General features: G+C 41.0%; 1 protein-coding gene across 6 annotated transcripts in view; it reads right to left on the reverse strand.

Moving 5' to 3' along the window:
* dicer1 (dicer 1, ribonuclease type III) overlaps positions 1-18,141 on the reverse strand; it is a 177,709-nt gene that overhangs the window by 43,738 nt on the left and 115,830 nt on the right. For all 6 annotated transcript variants that reach the window (XM_063045322.1, XM_063045309.1, XM_063045294.1 and 3 more), the window contains 6 exons: positions 15,359-15,538; positions 14,267-14,480; positions 13,185-13,338; positions 11,499-11,681; positions 8,718-8,823; positions 7,315-7,490 (listed from right to left, as the gene is read on the reverse strand). In XM_063045322.1, the coding sequence (XP_062901392.1) occupies positions 7,315-7,490; positions 8,718-8,823; positions 11,499-11,681; positions 13,185-13,338; positions 14,267-14,480; positions 15,359-15,538 (1,013 nt within the window). The remainder of the gene's footprint in view (positions 1-7,314; positions 7,491-8,717; positions 8,824-11,498; positions 11,682-13,184; positions 13,339-14,266; positions 14,481-15,358; positions 15,539-18,141) is intronic.

The raw sequence follows: 18,141 nt of genomic DNA on the forward strand, positions 1-18,141 counted from the left end.
ATTTCCGACACCTCCCTCCCCTTTCTAGATCTTTCTGTCTCTGTCTCTGGAGACAGCTTATCCACTGATGTCTACTATAAGCCTACTGACTCTCACAGCTATCTGGACTATTCCTCTTCTCACCCTGTCTCTTGCAAAAACGCCATCCCCTTCTCGCAATTCCTCCGTCTCCGCCGCATCTGCTCTCAGGATGAGGCTTTTCATTCTAGGACGAGGGAGATGTCTTCATTTTTTAAAGAAAGGGGCTTCCCTTCCTCCACTATCAACTCTGCTCTTAAACACATCTCCCCCATTTCACGTACATCTGCTCTCACTCCATCCTCCCACCAACCCACTAGGAATAGGGTTCCCCTGGTCCTCACCTACCACCCCACCAGCCTCCGGGTCCAACATATTATTCTCCGTAACTTCCGCCACCTCCAACGGGATCCCCCCACTAAGCACATCTTTCCCTCCCCCCCCTCTCTGCATTCCGCAGGGATCGCTCCCTACACAACTCCCTTGTCCATTCGTGCCCCCCATCCCTCCCCACTGATCTCCCTCCTGGCACTTATCCGTGTAAGCGGAACAAGTGCTACACATGCCCTTACACTTCCTCCCTTACCACCATTCAGGGCCCCAAACAGTCCTTCCAGGTGAGGCATCACTTCACCTGTGAGTCGACTGGGGTGATATACTGCGTCCGGTGCTCCCGATGTGGCCTTTTATATATTGGTGAGACCCGACGCAGACTGGGAGACCGCTTTGCTGAACATCTACACTCTGCCCGCCAGAGAAAGCAGGATCTCCCAGTGGCCACACATTTTAATTCCACATCCCATTCCCATTCTGACATGTCTATCCACGGCCTCCTCTACTGTAAAGATGAAGCCACACTCAGGTTGGAGGAACAACACCTTATATTCCGTCTGGGTAGCCTCCAACCTGATGGCATGAACATCGACTTCTCTAACTTCCGCTAATGCCCCACCTCCCCCTCGTACCCCATCTGTTACTCATTTTTATGCACACATTCTTTCTCTCACTCTCCTTTTTCTCCCTCTGTCCCTCTGAATATACCTCTTGCTCATCCTCTGGGTCACCCCCCCTCCCCTCCTTGTCTTTCTTCCCGGACCTCCTGTCCCATGATCCTCTCGTATCTCCTTTTGCCTATCTCCTGTCCAGCTCTCGGCTCTATCCCTCCCCCTCCTGTCTTCTCCTATCATTTTGCATCTCCCCCTCCCCCTCCAGCTTTCAAATCCCTTACTCACTCTTCCTTCAGTTAGTCCTGACGAAGGGTCTCGGCCTGAAACGTCCACTGCGCCTCTTCCTATAGATGCTGCTTGGCCTGCTGCGTTCACCAGCAACTTTGATGTATGTTGTTTGAATTTCCAGCATCTGCAGAATTCCTGTTGTTCATGTTCTATTAAACTTGGTTTTATCAACATAAAAGCTAAAATAATTCTAAAGCACTTGAATTTTGTACTACCCCAATGCAGAACCTGCAGATTTGAGCTTTTCAGCAAGGCACTGTGCTTTTGAAATCATATGCTACAAGTAAAAGAAAACAGACTAAATCAGCTTGTAAATCAAAGTAAACTGCCCATTTTTCATAAAGAGTTTTCTAGGCATGCACAAGCCTCACCTTCACATTCATGGAATATCAAGCTGCACTAGTTCAAGATTCCCAGAATATGCTTTTCCCAAAAGATTTTAACTTAAAAATAGAAAGTGCTGGGAACACTCATCCAGTCTCATAGCATTTGTGGGAACAGAATTCATTGTTTTGGGTCTTTGACTGTAACCATTAATAGTTTTTTGTTCCAATAATGTTGCCTGATATGCTGAGCCTTTCCAGAATTGTGTTTTTATTTTAAAATTTCTAGTATCTGCTGTCTTGATTTTAATTTATCATAGAATCGGACATATCTTGTTCTTATGCAAACAATGATACAACAGCTGTGGGAGTCCTTTACAAATCTGCTCACAAAATTCAGAGACAATGTAGTTAATAAGCAGAAGGGGAAGCAGAATAATGTTGCCTGGGGTATCAGGCAGGAACTAATTTGCCGTAGCTCCACGAAACTGATTGGCACTGTTCTCAGTATGAAAATACAGTGCCGTATTTCTTCTTCCTACCACAGAATGGAAAGCACTATGATAACTACGGCTCTCAATATTCAATGAACACACAAGCTTCAACCACTGTCATAGTGACTGCTGAACCCTCAGGGGTACTTCAGCGCAGCCACTTAAGTGAGCAAACGTTTATACAAGTAGTCAGGATTTTGCTGTAACATAATCTTTGCGCTGTGATGACTAGATGACATTATGTTACTGCCGCAAGCTAACATGTACAAACTATGGATAGATCCTTCCTGAAGTTTGTTGCAAGTTATTCACAAAATACTTTGCACAGGGTCACAAGATGAAACCTCTCAAACATTACAGCACAAGGACACAAATTCATCCAAAAGCAAGTACTTCTAACTGTAAAAGCATGCTTTACACATTGCATAATCAGACACCAAGGATGAAGTTCAAGAGTGTAATCAATCTCAGGGTTCAGATGACGTTATATACCACTTACTATATGCCTTCACGGTTTCATGACATCTGAACCTTTTCTATTAGATTAGAGCCTTGTAAATTCCATCCCAAGAGAGTCGCTATTTTGTATAATACAATAATCACTGTAAAAATGATTGCATTGCTAGTGTTTACCCTGGACTGTTACCAGCATTCCTGATTTGAACTTCACCTCTTATGTCAACTGCAGTGATGTTTGTTCCAAACACCGTTACTACGACGTGATCTGTTATCCCCAAATGTTATGTTATATTCATGGTTCCTAAAATCAACCTTGTAGTTTCAGGATCCATTAAATGATCCTGAATCTAATTCTGTATATACACAAGACCGTAACCAACGATAATCATTGCTTGGAAAGCAAATACACAAATTGTGATGCCTTTTTAAAAGCTCTATGTACTTCACTCAAATATCGCTCAATGGCACAAAATCCTCACTGTCAGATCCCATCGATGCCAAGGAAACAAGTGCATCTCAGTCTAGGTGTCAACAACTGAGATGTGCCACTCCTCCTCCAAGACCTGTGGTTGACAATATTTTCCCCGACAAAAGTAGTCGGGAACAAGCGCTCACACTAAGGGAAAACTATAAAGAAAAGAATGAAAACAAATAATATGCCCACTTTACTTTGGGGGGGGGGGGGAGGAGTGGAATTCAACAGGTCATGCTCTTGCACAAAATTGGGTCCCTAAGATGTAAATGAAGGTTACCCTGAGTTTTTCTTTTTACTGAAATTCAAAGAGTCTAACTTCTCTCATATGTTTTGTAGGGATGATTTTGGGGAGCAGCATAGGGGAGTTAGGGTTTAGAAACAGGGACGGGGGGGGGAGGTGGAAGGGAGGAGTTCGACTGGAGCGCTCAGCAGTCAAAGGCCAGCGATCCTTGAGGACAGATGCTGGATTGGCAGGTGAAAACCAATGATCCCTGTGGTCAAGGGCTGGTGAACCCCCTCCTCAGGTCAGTTAGTCAAGAGTTGGAAATCAGAGACAGAGCAAGTGGAGTGAGGGGGTTGGGGGGGGGAGGAGAGCAGGAGCAGAAGCGTGCAAGTGTGAGAGGGAGAAAAGGGGCTTGTTTTGCTGTTGTTGTTATTCCTTGTGTTGTGGGCATGCTATGTTGACGGTGTAATGTGTTGACAACACTTGCGGGCTGCCCCCTTGGTTGTTAATGCAAACAATGCATTTCACTGCATGTTTCGATGTACGTGTGATAAGAATCTGAATTTATCATCCTGCCACTGTCTGTAAGGAGTTTGCACATTCGCCCCTTGACTACGTGGGTTTCCTCCCACAGTTCAAAGATGTACCAGTTGGTAGATTAATAATAAATTGTCATTGTAAATTGTCTTGGGATTAAGCTAGTGTTAAATCGGGAGTTACTGGGCAGTGTGGCTCAAATGACTGGAAGGGCTTATTTTGTGCTTTATCTCAAGTTTAAAAAAAAGGCGAGTGAAGGAAACTTGTGCTTGATAGTGGTGGGAGTGCAGCTTAAGTGTGTCTGAATACAATTTGTCACTGTTACTGATATGGGCTTTGATGAATTTGGTAAGCTCAACTCCTGGAGAAGTTTAAACACAGCATAATTTATTCTCAATTACAGAAGTCCCCTGCTTTTCGAACGTTTGATTTACGAAACCTCACTGTTACGAAAGACCTACATTAGTTACCTGTTTTCGGAAAAAGAAGGTGTTTTCACCGTTACGAAAAAAGGCAGCGCGCTGAAAAAAGGCAGCGCGCTAAAAAAAGCAGCACACACCCCGAGCAGCCACTCTCCCCCGGATTCGGAACTGCATTCTCGCCAGCATTGCTTAAACACGTGCCTGTGAGCAGCCGTTTGCAAGAGGAGTTCTAAGGTATCGGAAAAGTCTATGGGAAAAGACTAAAGGTGTTACACTTAGCGTAAAACTAGACATAATTAAGCGTTTCGATCGTAGTGAACGAAGGACGGACAAAGTGAGTTCGGCTTGTGGAAGTTGACGAAAATGATGTTGAAGAGGTTTTGGCATCCCATGACTAAGAACTGATAGATGAAGAGCTGATGCAATTGGAAGAGAAAAGGATAACAATCGAAACCGAATGCAGTAGCGAACAGACTGAAAGTGAAGTCGTCCAGGAACAGAACGTGAAGCAACTGCATGAGATTTTCGCTGCAATGAAAAAGTACAACTTTAATTTTGAAAGGGTATGTTGGTTTAGGGCATATTTGCAAGATGGTTTGAGTCCTTACAAAGAACTGTATGATACAAAAATGCACGAGGCTAAGCAGTCAAGCAAGCCTTCCACATCAGACGACGAACCTCGACTTTCGACATCGAGGCAGGCAGACGTGGAAGAAGATGACCTGCCTGCCCTGATGGAAACAAACCACCCTAACCCCTGGGCTGCGGAGAATGCAGCGGTAGCTGGGATGCACCCAACACACCTTTAAGAAAAAAAGCCGAAATAAGCAAGCTAATTAGGTGCCACCCGGCACGTAAATGTCGGCCCAGATCAGAGGCGATTGCCGATTGCGTTGCCTCTGATCTGGGCCGACATTTATGTGCCGGGCGGCACCTAATTAATTAGTTTGTTTATTTCAGCTTTTTTCTTAAAGATGTGCTGGGTGTGTCCCGGCTACCGCTGCACGCTCCGCGGATCGGTATCAGTTTGCTGCCCAGAAGGTGGGGACCACTGCACCACCCCAACCTCCGACGACTCAGCCTAACACACCATCAGTGTGCTCGGCGCTGTCTTCCCAATTCCGGTAAGTGATACTACATTGTACATACATTATTTCTACTTTAGATCGGCCGTGTATTTTTATGTGTTATTTGGTATGATTTAGCAGCTTCATAGCTTAAGGGTTACTGGAGAGGGTGTTTCTGCCAGGAGCGCTTGTGTGAGATTTTCGCTACAGAGAACAGTGCGGCAATGATTGTAGAGAAGTATTTCTATTTTATACAGGCTGTGTATCTATCATATCACTCCTGCTTTTATTATATGTAAATGTTATTTTAGGTTTTATGTGTTATTTGGCATGATTTGGTAGGTTATTTTTGGGTCTGAGAATGCTCACAAATTTTTCCCATATAAATAAATGGTAATTGCTTCTTCGCTTTACAACATTCCGGCTTACGAACCGTTTCATAGGAATGCTCATAGGATGGCGGGGGAAACCTGTATAAATTAACCTTTCCAGAACATGGATGTACTAGATAAACACTCTATATTAGAACTCAAATATTTGGCTTTTATATACACTCAATTTAAAAAAAAATCAAGAAGGTAGAAAAATATGAATATGCATCCCGAAAAGAGCAGCAATTTTGGCATTATCATGGAAATCCCGATGTTGTCACTGATTCCGTCTTTGTTCACAGGCTGTGCTAGTATCAATCAAGAAAATCAGTTAAGTTGATGACTTAGAGACTAGTCTCAACCAAAGTTATCGCACAAGGTCAGTGAGGTTTATCAACAATCTGGCATAATCACTGGCTACGATTAGTCATAAAACTTCATTTTAATATGCATGTGTTCATGTATACTATTTTGGGAAACAGTAAAAATTCCAGTTGTTAGTTCACACTCTATAAAATGCTTAAAATAATTAAAATGGTGCCGTCTCTGGTCTTGGTTTAGTGTTTGTAAGGATTTGTTAAGGGGATTGGCTGTTTAGCTTGCTCGATGACACCACTGTCTGAAGACTAAGGATTTGCATGAACTGATGCCTAACAGCAACGGACAATGGAAAAGGTTTTTACAACAAGTCAGTGGCAGGCACTACTGCTCTACCACTAATCACAGGATACAGATCATTAGGTGGCGAGATTTTTTGAAAAATGGGCAAGGAACTTGAGAACAAACAGGCACACCAAACGCTAGATTCAATTAGATCATAAGTGGGAGAAACAACTCTGTCTACAGATTGATTTGCCTTTGACGTTGACATCTTATAAAAGAGATATATCAGAAGATTAAATTTAATATCCATAAGACATAAGAGCAGAATTAGGCCAGTCTATCAAGTCTGTTCCAAGCACGGCTGGTTTATTTTCCATCTCAAACTCATTCTCCTGCCTTCTCCCCACAACCTTTCATGCCCTTACTAATCAAGAATTTATAAACCTTCATTTTAAAGATACCCATTGCCATCTGTGGCAACGAATTTCAGATTCACCACCCTGTGACTAAAGAAATTCCTCCTCATCTCTTCTGTTTGGTCTTGAAAATGAAAATGATTCAAAATCAGAAGTAGTTCCTTTTAAATTTAATACACCAAATGCCCTCCTTATATTCCAGTTTAGCACTTCTCACTAAGGCAAGAGACTGTGGGTTGAAGTTTCAATTCAAAGATGTACACAATGCAATATCCGACTTTGTGTAACACTGAGGAAGTATTAGGTTGTACAAGGGACATTTTACAAATGTGAAGTTTAATACAGGTCCTAATCCCAAAGTTTTGAAGAGCAGTATAGTTTGCCATGTATCAATGCAGGCTTGTTGGTCTGGAAGTGCGTGTTACCGTGCTGTCTCTCAAAGTAAATAAAACACTTATTCCTCAAGCAAAATGAACAGAAGAGATTACCTGGTTACCATATTGTTGTTTATGGGACATTGTTATGTGCAAGTTGGCCGCTGCATTATGAACATTACAAGGTACAATATTGTACAAATACTTCATTAGTTATATAGTACTTTGGAACATCCCAGATTATAAACAATACCATACAATTTCCAGTCTTCCTTTCTGTAGCAAACACACACACACCTGAAGTTTGAAGGGAGAGCTTCGATTCCCACACCTGCTTCCTTTGCTGTTTGGGCTCTCAGCTCCTCTGCTGTTAATAGACAGTGCAGTCGATAAAGAATACTGGGAAGGCATACAGCCTTTCTCCATAAGGAAGCTGGGATAGGATGAATAGCGCAGAGTTCTGGGACAAGAATCTTGTAGGAAGGAAAATATGAATTAACCAACCATCAGAAGTTTTATTTCTAACACAATGATGCAGACATATCACAAATGAGCATAATCAAAAAAATCAGAACCCGTGAAATATCATCTTCCTGAAATATTAACTGTCTTCCAAAGATGGTGTCTGACTAGATGAGCAATTTTTGTTATCTTGAACCTGCAGTACTTTAAACTTTTCTCATCAACAAATCTGAAAGACAAGAGAAGCAAATGATACTGTACTAATGAAAATATTTCCAGTGTCAAAACATCTGTTCCAAACAGCTTTTCAGCCTTTATGAACCTTTTAAATCCTGCAATTTTGTTTACATAAATAAGGAGAAGTCGGCCATTTAGACCCTTCTACCTGACCCCCTTATTTAACAAGAACACAGTTGATTAGACCATACTCTTCATAATTGTACCCATCTCTGGAAATCTTTCACCCCTTACTCATCATGAATTTAATTTTACCCTACATTATTTACCACTTAAGATGAGTGAGCAAACTTTAGTAGAGATGTCACAAGCAGATTTTTTGTGGAATGCACTACTGGGGATGGTGGGAGGGGCTGTTGCAATATCTGAATGCTCAATCCAACTTTTTATCTGGTCTTAAATGAGGCTTATAGAGAGCTTCCTACCTCTCCAAGCTTCGTCTGCAAGCTTACTAGTCACACCTTCCATATTCACATCTATGTGATGAATGTGTAGCAAACACAAGGGTCCTAGTATCGACCCTCACAGTACATCACTGATCAGCAACATTTAAGCAGAAAAGCCCCTGCCTCTTAATACCAAGCCAATTTTGGATCCAATCAGCCAGCTTGCTTTGAATCACATGCACCTTAACCTTCTGTACCAGCCTACCACGCAGATCCTTACCAAAGTGGAACTTTGCATATCACCTCTGCACATGGGACACTGGAGTGTGTTTTTTTTACTAGCACATGCTGGGAAGGCACAGTGCATGAAAATAGTTTGCATATATGTCTTTGGCAATGTTCTGCACATTACCAAATAGATTAAACTTTGATGGAGTTCTTAAAACAGTAGTGGTAGGTCACGAGAACAGAATAAGATAAGTCCACTTTGATTTAAATATTTCTCTTACGTGGTGGTTCTCCCAAGTCAATGACATAAGTGCTGCCAAAGGGCCCATTTTTCTGATGTTTGATTGAACATCTTGGCAGCAGGGATAAACAGTGAGAACTACATACCTGCTTGTTTTGCAGACTCTCCCATTTGGCCTTGCGCTTCTCTGCACTACTTAAAGGAAGTGCTTTTCCTTTTTGATTCAAGTGTCGGGGGGTTAAAAGATTCAGTCTGCAAAGAGGCATAGAAAAGGTCCTATTAGCTTATGTTTGAGAAAGATAGGTTGAACTTAAAGGTAACCTCCAAAAGAAAATAAACCGAACAACAAGCTTTTTGCATGTTCTCCACCTTTATTAACTATGATCATCATGTGCAATGATATCATACCAGATAGGAAAATATGGTTAATGAGTTCAAGACCAATTTTATTTTCCATTTTGCTGCACATAAATCTGCAAGGATTACTGCTGAAGTCGACTAGTCAAAATTTCTGACTTCCAACAGCAAGTATAAATGATATTAATTAAGTTCATATGAAAGCATAATCAAGATAAACAGGCTTAACGTCTCCTTCTAATGTTCCCTGCCTCACAGCATCAACATCGATGTCTATACGAGCTCAATGCTGGAAACATTCTGCAAGTCAGGCAGCTTCTCTGGAAAGAGAAACAGGACTGTGGAAAAGATGTCAGGACTGAGATCCTTACACAGAACTGGGAAAGAGAGCGAAGCAAGGTAGCTTTCAGTAGCAGAGAGGGATGGGTCGAACAATGCCACATATTACACTTCTTTGTCTTGTGATGTGTTGTTGACAGCCCACCAGAGTATACTAATGGAAAAAGCGGAGCAAAAGCAATGACAGGCAAAGTGCATTACCTAAAACTGGACTTTTTACGTTGCAACACACTCAACTGAAAATGAGATACAGTTCCTTAAGCTTGCATTGGGCCTTCTTGTAACAGTATAGGAGGCCACAGACAGATTGGTCAGGTGCAAGTTGGATGGGGAATCAGCACTGCAGCGAACCAGAGCTCAATCACTTTTAATAAATAATAGTGCTCCACAAAGATATCCCCCTATCTGTGTTTAGTTTCTCCAATGTAGCGAAAGCCACATTGTGAACACCGAATGCAGTACACTAGATTGGAACGCTGTATCCTTCTCTCACTGCTTCACTTGAAGACAGTTTGGGTTCCTGATGATGGGAAGAGAGTAGTGAAAATGTGAGAAATGATTGGTGGGACCTGAAGGATGGCTCTGCAAATCACAAAAATCCCTTCAAAATTCTGAAAGGGGAGGAGATGGAATTTGTCCGTCCTATTTGGTGTGGTCTTTCATTGATTCTATTTTGTTTCTTGGATTTATAATGTATGCCTACAAGAAAACAAATCTCAGGGCTGGTTGTATATAGTGACATACAGTATAAATTTACTTAGATAATAAATTTACTTTGATATATGAACAAACAATAGGCAGTTATGAGTGCAATGTTAACCTGGAAAACAAGAATAAAGTGACAGCGTCAAATTCAATAGTAACACTCAAAAAGGAACTGATGAGTAAAGAAAGATAGTTTATTTGTCAGGTGTACAAAGGAAACAGTGAAGTATATTGTTTGTGTCAATGAACATAGCCCAAGGGTATGATGAGCGTAACCGTGCTTTCAGCACTAATATAGAAAGCCACAATTCACTAGCCCTAAACCTACATCTTTGGAGGGAAACTTACAGTCTCCTTACAGACAGCACAGCCGGTCATCGCTGGTGCTGTAAAGTGCTGTGACAACCAGAATGCTTAAAGTCGTTGTTATGTCTTGCATAAAGGGCATGAAATTGAGCTGAATTGGCTTACATTTTCAAAGATGTGACCTCTGTGCTGAAAGTATTTTCAGTTGTACTCTACTGAATTTTTAGTGATTTTTAATTAAGTTTTATTGACTGACAGACTGAAATATAGTAGTTATTTACTATAAGTATATAGTAGTTATTTGGGGAAATAACAAGCCTGGGAGAGGGGTTTCGTGGCTACATGTTAAAGGCTGTTTAAGGTTTCGGCACCTGTGGGTTAGGAAGTAAGGAGGAAAATAAAGCAGCTAGAAGTCATCAGGCTTTAGTCTTCTCCATATAGCAGAGCATAACTGTCTCTAAGGTTAACTGTACCTGGGTGGACAGGAGGGCTCTACAACTGGTAGCCAAAATTGCCCAACACGCCACTGGCACCAGCCTACCTGCCATTACGGACGTAAATACTAAAAGGTGCTGGGAAAAGGCCAACAATATTATGAAGGATCCCACCCACAAACATAGACCGCTTGTCTTACTCCCATTAGGGAAGAAGCTGTACAGCTCCATCCCATGACCACTAAACTCAAAAGTTACTGCCCTACACTGTCAGGTTGATCAACACCTCTAGCCATTAACCTATTCCACCATCACAACTTTATCACTTCCTGTCAGTTACTCCTGTACCTAGTGTCACTTTATGTACATACAATCAACCTATGCATATAAACTAATCTTATTTACATTTATGGTGTTTTTATTGTGTTCTTTATGCTTACTGTGATTTTTTTAATGTTACATTGGAACTGGAGTAACAATCAATTTGCTCTCCTTTACATTTGTGTACTGAAGAATCACAACAATCTTGAATCTTCAATATACAGCACTCAGTGCACCTAAAAGCTCAGGTTCAAGCACAAGGAATGATTACCAGGGACAAGGTAGTAGAAGATGCATCTTAGTTCCAATGTAGACCTTCATAGTGAAAATATATGAGTGTACAGTTATCCCACCACAGGGTGGCTCTACAGATTCTCTTAACAATTTACACACAGTCACGTTCATGCTAATGTTTTTCCGGTTTCTGGAGAAAGGTCAGGTGGCCTAACTGGAAATTCCTCTTACCTGGAAGATGTGTGGTCCACGTCCAGCAAAGGTTGGTTCAGGTTGGTCAGATCCAGATTGTACTTGGTTTTGTAATACTCTGCAAACGTTTCATACTCGGGAGAAGGGAATTTACTGAGAGGTGTGAGATCTGTGTACACATCGGCCACATAAAAGCGATGAGGCTGGTCAAAGTTTCGATATCTATTCCAAATTGAGTACATTTATACAGTTGGTTAGATAGCTGATACAAAACTATGCAAACAAGGTTCAATAATAATTTAAAGCAGGTCTGATGCAGAAACACATTAAATGAGATGTGCTTCAGTTGTTACTATGTTACAATCTATTGAGAACAGAAGCTGAGTAAGTCCACTTTAACTTAAAAATTTCCCCATGTGATGGCCCTCCTGAGTTCATTTCCATGCCCGAGCAGATGCCTGAACCCCTGAACCTGTAACTCTATCCTACTGACAGATGGATACCTGTTCCCCATTGTCAACCCACTCTCTCCATGCTCCCTCAGTAAAGACCCTTGAGCACAATAAGAGTACAAGCCAAGTTGGGCTGCCTCTGAGGTCTTCATCCTCCTACAATAGTAGACCCACAAAAATAACTGGTCTGGGAGCACAGCCCATTTAATACACTTTACCAGGTCAAAAGAACTTTTCTTTGCAATAATTACAAAAACTTATCAGTTAGGATACTCCATGCAGTGATTCCTGTATGCACTATGCAGCTGATATCAGCATGTGGTGTCCAGAGTGAAAAGACTAGGACCTGTGATTAACATGTTACAATCCAGTAATTTCTGGGAATTTTCCTCAGGAGTCTGTAGAGGTTTAGCACGTCATTGAGAACCGTGGCAAATTTTTATAGGTGTGTGGTGGAAAGTGTACTGACTGGCTGCATTACGGCCTTTGAGCAGAAAATCCGACAAAAGGTAGCCCAGTACATCATGGGTAAACCCTCCCAACCGTTGAGCACATCTACACGAAATGTTGGCTTAGAAAAGCAACAGCCATCAAAGATCCTCCCCACCCAGGCAACAATCTTTTCTTGCAGCTGCCATCAGGTAGAAGGTACAGGTGCCTCAGGACTCACACCACTAGGTTCAAGAACAGTCACTACCCTCAACCATCAGGCTCTTGAACATAAGGGGATAACTAGGAGAGGACATTGCCTCAAGATTCAGGGGAGAAGATTTAGGACAGAGATGAGTAGAAACTGTTTTTGCCAGAGAGTGGTGAATCTGTGGAATTCTCTGCCCAGGGAAGAAGTCGAGGCTTCTTCACTAAATATATTTAAAATACATTTAGATAGATTTTTACATAGTAGGGAAATTAAGGGTTATGGGGAAAAGGCAAGTAGATAGAGCTGAGTTTACGGACAGATCAGCCATGACCTTATTGAATGGCGGGGCAGGCCGATGGGCCGGATTGCCTACTCCTGCTCCTATTTCTTATGTTCTAACTATACTCATTCAAGGATTCTGTTATATTGTCATTTCATGCCTGTTATTTATTGCTACTTACTTATATCTACATTTGCACAGTTTGTTTACAGTTTACAGATCCTGATGTTTACAGTTACTGTTTTACAGATTTGCTAAGTATGCCCACAGAAAAAGAACGTATATGGTGACACATATGGACTCTGACAATAAATCTTATTTTGAACTTTGAATACAAACTAAAATATTCTTACCTTGGAATGATAACTGCATCCTGATAATCTTCCAGATTAAATGTGAACGGCTTCTCCTTTGTGTACTGTGTATTGGGAATGCCTGTGCGAGCTTCTGACCTTTCTATATCTTCCATGAAGGTGAAGTCAATATCCAAATGGCTGGAACCATCAACTACAAAAGAACCATTTCATAAACAAAATTATTTTTGAGACCATTTGCCCAATTAACCAATTGCTGGACACATTAGGCAGCAGATATTTATAGAGTTTAGTGTTAAATAATCAAAGAGATGAGAAATGTATATGAAGAGTTTTATAAATCTTTTTGGTGTTGGTGGTTTCCTTTAATTGCTTAGTTTTATTGATCCCTCATGACGACCATAGCCTCTATATGCATATTTGGAACACAAAACTACTGAGAAACATATTCCAGATCAACACCCCTCCCAGTGCATAGGTACACTGCATAGTGACCAATCCATAAAATGGCCTAATATATTGAATAGTTATGACACTTTAACCAGAACGAATGCTCACAGGAAACTCTCAGTCCTGATGCATGGTCTTGACCCAAAACATTGACTAATCCTCTGGCTTCACAGATGTTGCCTGACCTGCTGAGTTCCTCCAGCAGTTTGCTTTTAGCTCCAGATCACAGCATCTGTAGTCACGCACCTCTAAATTGATTACTCCTTGCATTATTAGTGCAATTTATTTCCAAAAGAAGGAACAAAGTGGAAAAGCTAACTAAGCAGCAAAATAGAACATCTTTTTAAATGAATCTGTCATTTATTGTCCTCAAAGTAGCAGGGAAAGTCAATAGCACCTGGGGATTACCACTATCATAGTGAGAATGGAACCTCCCAAATGTCCTCCTCTCTGAAGATTTAATTTGATATCCAATTGCATATCTATGGTCTTCCCAGTCATACACAGAGCTTGAAGGGCAGAATCAATAATTGCTTTGTATAGTGTTACAAATGTTAAACAGGAGAGCTATACACACCAAAATTACACAAAGGTGAAATAATGATAGAAGTTTTAAAGGGCACCCACCCACCATTAATCTACATTGAAATACGAGTGTCAATAGCGGGTACCTATATCAAGAGGTAGAACACAATAGGCTGCATCAGCTTCTGTAGGCTTGAATTCTAGTGCAGGTTTCTCCAGACGAAGAATGTGAGAGAAGATATACTGATGTAGCCTAGTGATCAGCTCCAGCTGCTTGGAACTCAACGTGAAGTTCAATTTACCCAATTCAATAGATATGGTAACCTCACCAGAACGTGTATATACCGGAAAATGTGGAATCTGCCAGATGAGACACACCACATGAAAACAGGTTAAAAATTATCCTTGCAGTATTACTTTAAATTGTTTCATTTCTATTGTGTTATTCAAACTTTAATTTTCCCTTCACAACTTTGATTGAAAATACTTTCAACAACCTAGTACAAAACTCATTGCAACAGATTTTGAGCGGAATGTATGAGATGTTGCTCTGCTTCCAAACCTCCAGAGTATCCCCCTATGGAAGAAGTGGATTTGAATTGCAGGGGGCGGCATTGAACGTAAGAAGTCCCAAAATACTTAGCTGCACGGTTTCATTATTTTGCTTCCATCTTAATGCAGAGTTTCCAATTCCCACAAATATTTTAGGTTATTCTACACAAAACAAGCATTTTGCAATAAATTATTTTGCTGTCGTTTCAACAAATAATTGCTTTTAAATTTAGAAATGTTGAGAGATACAAATCTGTGGGAAATTCCTGACCCAATATACTCCTTCCTCCAACAAAAAATGTTACTACACTTTTCTTTCTCTGAAGCAAAAGAGACAATTTAAATTTGCATCAAATAACCAGTGCAGAGCAAAGGAAAGCTAATGCAGATGATTCCATTCAGATTTCGAGATATGCAATCCTTCACTGTGACGGTCATAAACTATTAATACCAATATAAAAAAAGAAAGATTTAACATCTGACTTCAACATTTCTATCACTTGTAGTCAAAATTAAATGTTTCTGATGAAAGGTCACTGACTTGAAAGCAACTCTCCACAGGGATTAGGTCTTTTTTCCACAAAGCGAGATTCAGATATGTTAGACTAAATTGCTTACCCTGTAAACTATGGAGTTTCCCATCTGTCTGTAAAACACCAATTCCTACATTGTCATGATTAAAGTACCTGTGGTATTGGTTTGGCAGTCAGAATTCCAAAACATCGGGTTGTATCTTCTGGAGGGTACAGCTTTCTCCTTCTGAAGTTAAGCTCATCAGGAAGAGGAGTGGTCAACACCATGCCAATCACATACAGGTAACATGGTTGATTTGCTTTAGGATAACTGTTCCTCAGACATTCGGGAATCTAATAAAAGTGAGAGAGGGGTATATGGTCAACAGACCAAATTATTTGACTTTGTAACAGTTTTGAAGGATCCAAAAGATTTGCAATTCATAGTACCATTTTTGAGACAGAACAAGAACAATGCTTAGAGGTGCCTAAAAGCCTAGACTGGAAAATAGAGCGTACATGAATACACCTCAAATGTAATTCAATGTGAACTGTGGTTTATTGATAAAAAATCCAGGCTGTAGGTTTAGATCAGATTCAGGTTATCAATTAAACATCTAGAATTTTGACCCTGAAGTTTAAATCTTCTTCTGATGAAGGGTCTTGGTCCAAAACATTGACTGTTTATTCCCCTTCATAGATGCTGCCTGACCCGCTGAGCTCCTCCAGCATTTTGTGCTAGTCTAGGCTGCTACTCTAGGGTGCATTACCGTTGGAGCCACCACTTTCTAGGAGACAATGTCCAGTAAAAGAGCAGCAAAGCCTTTAAGCATTGCGCAAATGAGAATGCACTGGAGACCACAAGCAGCAACCACGCAAAATGCAAAACTCAGGTTTATATGTTTTAAAATTGGTCAAGTTCTAGATGTCCACTGCTACATGTTAATATCCGGTGTTTGGCTATCAAGGTTAAAGCATATGACATTGGCAGGAATGTATTGACATGGATTGATAACTGGTTATTGGATAAAGAACAGTATGAATAAACAAATTATTCACAGGTTTCTAGTGCTGTGGCTGGGATCAGTGCATGGACCCCAGCTATTCAACATCTACATCAATGATTTTGCTAGGGGGATCCGAATGTCATATTTTCAAGTTATGCTGACAATCTAAACTACATGGGATTTTAAGTACAGTCACGTACCCCATGACCGGTTAAAGAACCAGTAGAAATAGAAAACACTTTGGAGTCTGGTATTGCTATTCACCAATACTATTTATTAGTAACTACACAATACAGTCATATAAATTCAGATATATTAAACAGGTTAGCAGAGACTTTATGTATATAAGTGTGGAAACAGAGAAACCAAGCTTCTTCAAGCCTAGGGGGTAAATAGATACAGTCTTACGGTGATGGGTAAAGTTCAGCTCAGTTCGTGGTATTGAGTCGAGTAGTGATGGAGAGAGAGAAATATTTGTAATCCAGGGTAAATGTTGAGAGAAGGCAATTATGTTGATATTCAAGATTTCACGACAACAATACAAAATAACAATAGTAGTGGGTTTTATCTCCAAAGTTGTTCCACTCCACACACAAAATATCACCAACAGTGATCTTCAACGAATATCCTTCCAACACAAGTGGTACCACACCCGAAATCAGTTACGGGTCATTCCAGTGGTGGCCACAGGATACTCAAACAGAATCCACATAGGGATTATCACCAACAGTAGCTTATCACTAAGGGGACCCTCTTCAAGGGAACCAACCCCAAACACATAACGTGATAGCCACTTATCCAGTTCCACGACATACGAAATAACTCCAACAGTGATTTGCCACAGGGTGCCTTTCTTCAGTGAGCTACCACAGCCAAACAAGGGTAACACACAAGTCGTATTCACAAAGATACTCCCCTCACCAGAGAACCCACTCTTGTGGATTAACTACATGACAGTCACACCTTCGTATTCAAATGGAACTCAAACTCACCCTCACGGGCTACTTAGAGAGAGAGTCCAAACAGTGACCTTTGTCACTAGGTTTCTTCTGTTTCAAACCTATCTCTCCTCTCTTCTCTTCCTTTAAAGTCACTGAATGTGCCCACAAAACGGGGACAGTTTTCGGTGCTGGAGTTATCAACCCAGGCAAGGGTTGGACACAGGAATAACTCCCTACCGGTCACACCTTTCCCACACTGCAAGAGCCACCGATCGATCCTCGGGAAACCCACCTTTCTGTGGGCACAACAAAGCTCATCCGGTGTCCAAAACCATGTGTCTGTCAGTCTATCAGCTGACCTTCTATTTATCTCACCATGCTAAGCACCAGCTGTCCATCAAGTAGCTCCTCCCTTCTCTCTCTGCAAGAACACAGAAGCTGGCAGTGTCCTTACAAAAGTGTAAACATGCTGCAGAGAAACCATAACACCATCTCAAAGCAGTCTATGCCCCCCTCCTCTCAATAATAAGGTGTTTGTGTTGAACAACTCTTTTACTCTTTTTAAAGGTATAGTCCATAAAAAATATGACCCCTAGGGGTACATAACAGTACAGAGAAGGATGTAAAGTGGCTTCATAGAAATAAAAACAAGTCGAATGAGTGGATGAGAACTTGCATGGAATACAATTTGGAGAGGTCAATCACATGGATGCATGTAACAGAAAGGAACTGTAGCTGTAAAACTGGGGACTTCCGGTAGCGCTCATGGAGTGAAGTCGCGTTCTTGACTCGCTCCATTACCTCTGAGTTTTTTTACTCTATGGTCAGCTATACTTTAATTAACCATTAAGGCATCAATTTTTATAATACTTTGAATTAAACTGAATTCTCTGACAATTGGATGATACTTGATCTGCTATGTCTAAGAACGGGAAAAACGGCAAGGATGGTAAACCTTCGGCTAAACCGAAAGCTACGGATCTCCCTCCGACTGAATCACCGGTGACTT

Source organism: Mobula hypostoma, chromosome 1 (genome assembly GCF_963921235.1).
Source record: "Mobula hypostoma chromosome 1, sMobHyp1.1, whole genome shotgun sequence".
Lineage (NCBI taxonomy): Eukaryota > Metazoa > Chordata > Chondrichthyes > Myliobatiformes > Myliobatidae > Mobula > Mobula hypostoma.